We start from the raw sequence: 9,969 nt of genomic DNA, 5'->3' as shown, positions 1-9,969 counted from the left end.
TTAGAAAGTGTCAGTCCCACATAACAAAATATCCTCTTTCTATTCTCTCTCCTTGCAGACATCCTTAGTCATTGCATATGGATAGATGTTTATTGATCTCCTGTTAAAAAAAAAAAAAAAAAAAAAGGATAACCTAAAAAAAAAGAAAAACTCTAAACATAACAAATGACATCAGCACATGCTTTTCAATTCCTGGATGGCAGCAGCTTGTTAATCCAACCTCCATCCTGGATTTTGTGAAGTAAAAGAAGGGAGGTTGGCAGTAGGACAGCACGGCCGGATTGAGGAAGCTGACGATTGACAAACCCGTGGGAAGACAATGTATAAAGCTGCTAAATTTGTAGATTGATGCTCAGCTACTACTTTGGATTCATTCCTGTCCTCAGCAAGAGGCAATCAGTGCAGCTCTGTGTCCAAAAGTAAAAAGTCCATTCCGCCTGCAGATATGAGGTGCTGCATTTTTGTTGCCTCTTTGCTGATTAACATGCACTTTGGCACTGCCCGGAGTTCCCAGTATGCCGTGGATTGTCCAGATCGCTGCGACAGCGACGAATGCAAGAGTACCGTAAGATGTAAGAGGACCGTGCTGGATGACTGTGGATGCTGCAGGGTCTGCGCCGCAGCTGCGGGAGAAACCTGTTACAGGACTGTGTCTGGAATGGATGGAGTTAAATGTGGCCCTGGACTGACTTGCCATTTTTTTACAGAAGAAGACGATTTCGGAGATGAGTTTGGTGTCTGCCGAGGTAATCGAGCTATTTTTGCAGCATGAAAATTGTGGTGCCATTTATTTACAATCTTATCTAGAAAGAATCTAGTTTATCATGCATTCAGGTGTGCAGCCAACACAACAAAACTTAACAGACTGATTTAGCACACCTCTCTGCACAGTAACATATTGGGCTCTAAATATTTAACAGGGGATCAGACATTCCTTCAATCATTCCCTCATGGAAATCGTCAGGTCCATGTGTTTCAATGGCAGTAATTTATTCCCACCAGGGAATGTTTGAAGGAATGGCAGATTGCCTGATTTATAAATATATTGTGATAATGCATAGGGTGAAAAAGGCCTGAAAGTTTAATTTTTTTTAATATTAAATGAAGGTAAAAAAATGAGCCTTTAATATAAAAGTCAATGTATCACACTTGTACCTCAAACAAAAGCTAAAATGATGAGAATTTACCACGTTTAATATGTGCAAAGTTCAATCATGATCACATATTTAAAAATCATATTTTATCAGTGAGAAAAGGACTAAGCCATTGAAGGGAATTTTGGATTGATTACTTTTATTATTTTTTATCTGTGTGTATAATTTTACAATTTGCTGTAGTGGTACGATGACTTGCCCGGTGCAGGACTAGGGTCTCAATTTGGATGCTATCTGCGTTGAATGTGTATGTTCTCTCTTTGCATGCACTGGTTTCCTCCCACATTCCAAAAACAAGCTGGAAGGTACTGTAATCTAGCCTTAGACTATGTTAAGGACATTAGATTGTGAGCTCCACAATTATTATCATCATTATTGCAGTATTAGGTATATCCATAAGTAACTTGTATTGGTAGAAATATAAAAAGCTACTATTGCTGAAAATGTTGGTGTGTCATGATCTGATTGTTACAATACTATCCAAAGGATGGTGTATCAGACCAGCTCTTGGAAGGTGTATCAGACCAGTTTACTGTCTGCATATTTGTGCCAAGTCCTACTACAGGCAGCAGGGACAACCATGCAGCAAGCAATTTCTACATCTCTTTCAGTACAGGTTTCTACATGTGCAGTGAACAAAAAGTGAATATGGCATTCATTTAGGGCCCATTTACACATATGCGCTGTATTTCTTCGCACTTGTGTGCTTGTGCATTTACTTTACTGTTGTTTGTTAAGACAACACAATCATTTGAATAGGCTGCCCGATATTCCACAGCAGTCCAACAACTAAACCCGCATGACTTTCAGGAGCGCACTGTAATGCAATATGGTGGGTTGCACTGTGGTCCAGAGCAGTGCACTTTAAGATGAAAGTGACATCATGAAATAGTAGTAGAACAATTGTAATATTTATAGGAAATTTATAATGCCAAAGCCTAATATTAGGGGAACCTGTACCTAAACTATGATAATTATGCATAATGTGGCTGCTGACCTCCAGGAAATGCTAGTTTTATGGCTGGTATGCTTTTCCATAGGTTCAGTGTCAAAATCTGGTAATGCAATATCAGATTAGGAGTTTCAGGGACTGTTATAAAATGAGATCACTGAGACAACTGCAACAGGTAGCTATTGCTTATAGGTAGAGTCCTATAGGTAACAGCGGTAGACACAGGTGGCTCCTGTTTTCCTATAATACTCAAATTAGTTTGCCTGCCAGAGCTAAAGTCCAAGCTTGGTCTGATCTATAACAATTGTGCACTACTCACATAATAGTAATGATGGATTTGCGACACTTTTGAACATCAACACATGTTCACCATGGCTACATGTTGGTAACACAATTATTTATGAATGGGTTCAAGGGAAACAAAGTGTGAACGGGCACTTAGGATACGGTTACATGGACATCAAGCCCACCAATGTGACACCAAATTGAAAGATGTCAAATCATCTTCTACTAAGTTTACACAGGCTGACAAATGTAAATTGACAGATCCAGCTGGCAATGGGAATACCATTGGGAATCCTGAGTGATGAATGTCATATTTCAGCAGTGCTGGAGAATCTGTCATTTAGTGCTGGGTGTGCATCATATAAACATTATTGTCCAATGCTTCATCAAGATTGACCTAGATTTACATCACTGCATGACATGATTGAGAGTGCATTTGTGTTTTATTTTATTAATACAGAACTTGTTCATGGCATTTGTGTGTACTGTATTTATATTATAATTATTATTATTATTATTATTAATAATAAACATTTTTATAGCCCCAACATATTATGCAGCTCTGAGCATTAAACATGGGTTGCAAATGACAGACAGATACAGACAGGGGGAAGAGGAGGACCCTGGGGAGGAGGAGAGGACCCTGCCCCGAAGACCTTACATTAATAGTTTTGTGGGAATGACTAAGGATCTCATCTACTCCAGTATCCATTCCTCTGGAATGGGGTAAATATCTGGTCATCCTATTTTAAAGGAGCCTTTCAGGTTACATAATACGGCTCCCATCCTGAACAAATCCCCACATCCTTTTTAGGGGGGCTAAAAGTGGGAAAGAGTCCCTTGTTTCTCAGCATTGGAAGAAGAAGTAGGCTGCCTCATCTCCTGCACCGACCCCAATGTTATAAAGCATGTGGCTTGGACTTTTACAGGAAGTGGAGAGGGTGCACACACGCTGCCCTCATTTTCCTGGCCACCCCGGCTGGTTTCCTGGTTAAGGTTCAGGTTGGAAATGTAAAAGAGCAGCCATTAGGCCCACCTAATACAGAATGGGCTTGGTAACTAACCTGGTCACAATTGAGCCAAGGAAACAGTTAATACCTATTTCTATTCTAATATCTTGACAATAAATGCTATGACTTTAGATATATTTGTTGATCTTTATGCATGCAATCATGTAAATCCTGGATCCAGCACAGTAGTCATTAGGTAAAACTGTTGCCACATTTCTGAATACTGGATATGGATATTCCAATAGTTCTTTCCTATTTACTCTACTAAATTCAAAGTATACTTAACAGGTAGTAAAAACATTTTAGAACAAGCTCTCATCACTGACCTCTATATTTGCATACACTGTGTAGTAGTTAATCCCTAAAGGTCATACAAGGTGCCCCAAAGGGCATCCTTAGGAATGGGTCTCATTGGGACTCATTGCATCGTGCTGTAGGCTGCCAAAAACCTTTTGGAATGGGGGTAAGTTCAGAAACTGAAATTACTTCCTTCTGCAAACTTTGAGGATGAAATTATCAACAATGGCTGCAGCTACTGAGGTCAGGGAGGACATGTTGTAAAGATAATTTACTGAATGTTGAAAATATGAAAAATCAAAATTTCCAAAGCTTTGCTATTTCACAACTTTTGAGCTACCAGAAATTTACATTGTTACAATAGTGTGTGAGTGATCTTTGAGAAAGGGGGGGCTGCAGAAATGCATTTGCCTGCCTGCAGCAAACTCCTAAAGTGCTCCTGTCAGCTTAGGTATTTTATTTGTAGGAGTAACGCCACGTTCAGACATGCTGCTTGGCCACCTGCACTGATGCACTGGCTCATAAAGAATCGGCGATTGCGTATTTGACAGCAGGTGGTAGTTGTACTCAACAACTTACTACAGTCCCCATTCATTCTGTATTGGGCTGTACATGTAATGTTTCACCCAAAGAAATGGTTCAGTGATGTGAAGAAACCGTAACCACACTGCAACCTCACTGCCAATCTGAACATAAAACACATTCACTATTTAGGCACACATATTAAATAAATGTATTACTACAGAGATTTACTAAAATCCAAGATCAATCCACATCCAGCTGGACTGGCTCTGTCTTTGGAAAGACAGTCGCTAAGCATATTTAAGCAATGATAGAATCCAACTGTTGCTTAACTTGAAAATCATCTCCAAAATATGTATCTATTTAATTATTTCCATATTCCTATCCTTCCCCACTCATTCCTGAAATGCTTATTTTTAAAGTATCACATTGTTAAACCATATTTATATTATACATTAATCATTTCTAGGTAATGCTCAATGTCTCTTGACGGTCATATAATCGCTTTTATTTAATTTTTTAAAAAAATAGACTTGAGATGACAAGTTATATTTAATCATCTGGAATCTGAATTTAACATTCTATTACTTGACCCCATGCACAGCAAATTTTCACCTACTGTAATTTCTAACCATGGGGTATTCTTGGAGCCTTATTTTACAGAATTTCATATAAGTTTTACATATAAATTAACAAGAAAAAGGTACATTTAATGGAAAATTATTATTCTCCAGCCCACTATGTCAAATATTTAAAATTGATCCCCAGGCAGATGTAAGAAAAGTTTCAGTTATTTATAAAGCTAGCATAAGCACCAGAACATTAACTTCCTGTAGTCTTCTGCAACTCTGAGAACGAGAGTTAGCACTGACAGTGATGTGATGGTTTTGGCAGATCAATGACTCTTCAAAGTGCTGTTTTTCTTTTATTGTCCAATCAGCAGATTGGGGTTGTGTTTTGAGATTAAAGAGAGATGTTTGTTTCAACATATTATTAGGCAGCATGGTGTCAGTTACTGTATAAAATCCTCACTGTAAGCTAATCACAAACAAAGCAAAAAAAAAACTTTATAGAGCCTGGACATTCATTAACTTCTGGAGCAAGCTGTGCTTTGACATGCAAAAAGAAAGAACTGCAGAGTTTGTCTTGGTCATTAAAGATTTACAAGATATACAAGATAAGGTTGTCAGAGCAGGGGCTGAAATCCATCCAACCAAACCAGGGAAGTGGTGACATAACTCCTGTGATCAAAGGAGCTATCCACAAGCTCTCCAATATCCAGAGAAAGAAAGTACCTGCCTTGTGATCCTAAGCCTAAAATTTAGGACTGTATTCACAGAAGATATTATATACAAACATGCAAATTCCTAACAAACAGTAAAACAGCTTTTTTTTTAACAATTCCTCACTTGCAGCTGCTTTTATTGTGAAAGTTTTTAGTCTCAATATTCTCAAAGATCACAACAAGGACTCAGTCTAACACATTCCCAAGAATAACAGTGGGGTTAGATAAAATATTATATAGATAACTATATATTCTATAATTACTTCTATAATTACTATATCCATAGCTTACAGTGCATTAAAATGATGGTCAGTGGAACAAATGTCTCTTATATTGTTGGCCAGTGGGAGGATTTTCACCATTACAGATAGCCCCAAAAAATATTGGTGCCAATTGAAATGGTTAAATATGAATAATTTTAAAATTTGAACACTGCTTTTGGTGAGGTCATGTTCTGAAACCATTGACTTCCTGTCTGTCATGCTCAGTGATTCAATATCTTGGGTAATTTGTAAGTCATTAAATATATAAATATATTTAAATGTTAGGAGTTCTGGTTTCAACCACATTTCTTAAACTAAAGTGAAAACTAGGAAATTTGTATTTCTAGAAGGAGTTCAGCAATGACCTCTGTATTTATACCACTACAAATTTCTTGAAAAAAAAAATAATAATTAACTACCCTGTGTAAGATGTAAAATTACTGATATCCCGCTCAGTAAATTACACATGAAGAAAATATTATAATTATTCTTTTGTTTCACTTTGTGTTACAGAATGTCCATATGGCACCTTTGGAATGGAATGCAGAGGAACCTGCAATTGTCCATCTGGAATTTGTGATCGTGTCACTGGAAAGTGTCTGAAATTTCCATTCTTCCAATTTACAGGAGCCAAATCACCTAATAAACTAAGGCTGAATACAGGTAAGATTGCATCATTGCATAATGGCATCACTTCCCTGGCTAAGCTCCAATAACCAGGTGGCTGGGTATAACTGGGTATACCAGTGGAAAGGTGCCGAGGGAGATTAGCTCCAAAAGCAATGTGCACATGCTGGATAAAGGTTGTTTAAAATGAATGAATACTTCCAAATTAGATAAACATTCATTACAAAAGTGTCCAACGACATCAAAAGTAGAAGGTGAATCATCAGTCATCCTTTATTATGTGTAAAGATGTTACTACACAGTGGAACACAGTGAACAAGCTTGCTTTCAACCATGCATATGTGGGCAGTATGTTTTTTTAATTGATTGCATCTGCAATCAGTATAAAGTTTGCTGAGCTCTGAACAGTCACAGGTTGCCGTATGTACAGCATTGCAAAAGCTCCTTCATTGTAGATTGTTCTTCTTCGACAAGTATCATGGGAAAACTTGGGTAATCCAACAAACCCATTGCTATTAGTTGGTGAAACTTTTCAATAGTGGACCAGATCCATCCCTGATTTGCTGGATCACCTAGGTTCATCCATTATGGTCTGTCTTCCCCAGTCTTGGAGAGCTTTAATAAGTCAGTGTCTCATTAAGGCCAAATGTTAGTCAATTCAAAAATAATTCCTGGACTTCACTATTATAATTCTGGCCAATCGTAAAAAAAACCTAATATATGCCTTGATTTGCTGTGAAATAAATTTTAAGCTATACCAGCTATGCTTCTAAAATAAGAGTGGTGATGAAATGCAAACAGTAGAAAGGGCTTTATTGCAGAAAGTTGGTGTTTTTCAGTCCTTCTGGTAAACATCACAGCTATCATTACAATCCTGGTATTGGTTCAGACTTGAGGCTTTCCAACTACTTCTAAGATCTGGATCAGGATCGGAAACTGCTACTCCTATTGGCAGTTACATACAAGCAGAAATTGTTTGTTCTCGCAGGCAGTTCTAAAAAACACAAAGCTCCCAATCATAGCAATCGGCCAAAAGTGAGACATTAAAGCTAGAAGCCGGAATCAGAAACCAAAGGAGTTGATTGCTGTTTGCATATCAGAATTCTTCAGTATTCAGGGATCATGGGGTTCAGTACAAGTAAAAAAAAAAGGTATCATGCTCAGAGTTTTTGTGTCTGCACTTCTGCATGAATAGCTGGTTTGACCATTGCCTTTAAATGCACACTTGCAATTACTGTCAACCTCAACTATCATTTTGAGGACAATTTAGAAACAGCTTGCTGTCTGAGAATCAGCCTGATCTGTTCTATGCAGGAGAAGAACTATAATGTTTTATAATAAAATAACTCATGTGTAATGTTTTATCTATGGCTAGCATTAAACCAATAATATACCAAGGTCTGGTGTATGATTCACAATTTGGAACACTGTGTCAGTATTAGCCTCAAAAAGTCAGTGAACAAGTTTAGTAAATTTTAGATGTCAGACAAAAAAATAAAATTTTTTGCTTATTTCTAGATTCTGAAATGGCTTCTGGAGATGGAAACAGTGTCAAGCAAGACCTTGCCAAGGATAAATCTTCTCGCTCACCTGGAATAAAATGGCTAAACCCACGCTGAATTTTATTTATATTTGTCATTAAGAACTTCTATGTGGATTTGAGGCTGAAAAAAATGCAACAAATGCAATGGAATACCACCAGAAGGGGCTGGATGTATCTTACTTACTGGGTGGTCAACTGACACTGGTAATTTAAAGGAATAAAAAAAAGTTATTAGAGATGGAGAAGGTCCTTACAAGTCAGATATATATCTTTATTCCGTGATGCAAGTCTAAATCCTTCTTGTAAATGTGTAGTTATATAAACTTTATTTTGGTCTGTTTTTAAGGATTTTTAATTGTTGGATATATCTGAGTGTTCTTAAATGTGTATTTAAATAAATGCTTCAATGCTTTGTTTATTAATCTCTGCTACTTTATACAGTACATTTTTTTAAATATTATTAACTTAGAAACCATGGATTCCATATTCTGCACTAATTTTAGCCAAAAAAACAGAAACATCTGTATGCAGATTGTAATAAATGGCTCTGTAATACTTACCTTACCCAACAGTTCTTTAGCAATTGAAGAACACTGGCCTCCCTGAGGATTCTGCCCCACTGCTCTGTCTTGTGCCTGATTTCTCTATCCCCTTACTTTGAATTTCCATACAAAGGCGAGCATTCTCATAGGTTGGTGGTGTCATGGTCAGTTTCCCACCGATAATGATTGTCAAGGAATCTGATTGTTGTGTTCTCATTGGCTAAAGGACTTTAGTGCATAATAAAAGGTAGGAGGTGTCTCTTTGGAATGCAGTAAAAATTTGCTACCTTTGGCTGGCTTGAGCAATGAGGAATTCAAACAACAACACTAATTATGAATGTATACCCTCTAATTTAGGAATCAGTCAATTTTAGGAATTCATCAATGTTGTGAAATATTGCTTTCCATTCACAACAGCAAAAGGTACAAATTTGCAACAAAGTTTGTTAAAAACCTTGATTTTCTTTTTGAAAGATGTGGTGAAACATATACTGTTTCCATTAAAACAGCACAAGGTATGACTCTGCAACAATGTTTGTTAAAATCCTTGGAATATACAATGATCACCCAGGGTTTTTTTTTGTTTTGTTTTTTTGGAAAGACTTGGTGAAACATATAGCTTTATCATTAGAATAGCGAAAGGTGTGAATCTGCAAACAAAGTTTGTTAAAATCATTGCACTATACACTGATCACTCAGAGGTGATTGTCTTTTGAAGCTGTACTTTTCACTTTAGGAATGCTTTACTGTGCTTTTAGGGCTTTTTAAATCATCTTACCATACCTTTAATGGTTCATATTGTCTTTTGGGGTCCCAAACCCTACTCCATAAAGCCTGCTCTGTTTGTTCTATCTTCCATTTTCCTCCAGCTAACTCTATCAGTAGCAAGTACTGATTGTGGAATTTAAAATGTATCACAACATGGTTCTCTGCAACAGAGAATATAAACCAGTATAAATGTAAAACAGGAAGAAGAACAGGAAAACTACAGACTCGAGTATAAACTTGAGGCACAAATGCATTCATCACTGGTAACATCTAAAACAGTAATCAACTGAAATGTCAATAAAATTATTGTGAATAAGTACATCCATGGTTTGTTTTTTTTAAACAATTATTGAAAAAGGGGAAAAAATAAATCACATGGGCCCTGTTTATTTATACACTCTTAAATTATTTTTTGTGCATTATTGTTGGCCACCAGTGGATAACGCTGTGTTCTCATGTAAAGCGTGTAACAAACTATTAATGTCTCAGATGGCAAGCATTTGTTATACACTTTACATGAAGGCACATCACCATCCAGTGGTGGGACCAGAGTATAAACCAAGATTCTATTTCTAGGTTCATTTGCAGGTCTAAAAAATCTTAAATTATATTTAAGTATATAAGGTGCTATTACATACAATCATGTAGGTTCCAAGAACTAAAGTGGAAAAGTGGCCTATAGGAGACATTGGACTAAGGAGGTATTGACATTATGTTGAGA

At 36.9% G+C, this 9,969-nt stretch overlaps 1 protein-coding gene across 1 annotated transcript; it reads left to right on the top strand.

Moving 5' to 3' along the window:
• The first annotated feature begins 183 nt into the window (after positions 1-183).
• Positions 184-8,360, top strand: ESM1 (endothelial cell specific molecule 1). Its single transcript, XM_072416699.1, has 3 exons — positions 184-746; positions 6,282-6,431; positions 7,914-8,360. The coding sequence occupies exons 1-3, from the start codon at positions 446-448 to the stop codon at positions 8,012-8,014; spliced, it is 552 nt and encodes a 183-aa protein (XP_072272800.1). The 5' UTR covers positions 184-445; the 3' UTR covers positions 8,015-8,360.
• The last annotated feature ends 1,609 nt before the right edge of the window (positions 8,361-9,969 follow it).

The sequence above is a fragment of the Pyxicephalus adspersus genome, chromosome 6, assembly GCF_032062135.1.
Source record: "Pyxicephalus adspersus chromosome 6, UCB_Pads_2.0, whole genome shotgun sequence".
Lineage (NCBI taxonomy): Eukaryota > Metazoa > Chordata > Amphibia > Anura > Pyxicephalidae > Pyxicephalus > Pyxicephalus adspersus.
This window is presented reverse-complemented; position numbering and strand designations above follow the sequence as displayed.

Bases quoted from the DNA above. Each gene is read 5' to 3' on its own strand.
- ESM1 (XM_072416699.1), top strand. From the start codon at position 446: ATGAGGTGCTGCATTTTTGTTGCCTCTTTGCTGATTAACATGCACTTT. The intron at 747-6,281 runs GTAATCGAGCTA...TTTGTGTTACAG, and splicing joins TGAGTTTGGTGTCTGCCGAG to AATGTCCATATGGCACCTTT. The intron at 6,432-7,913 runs GTAAGATTGCAT...GCTTATTTCTAG, and splicing joins TAAACTAAGGCTGAATACAG to ATTCTGAAATGGCTTCTGGA.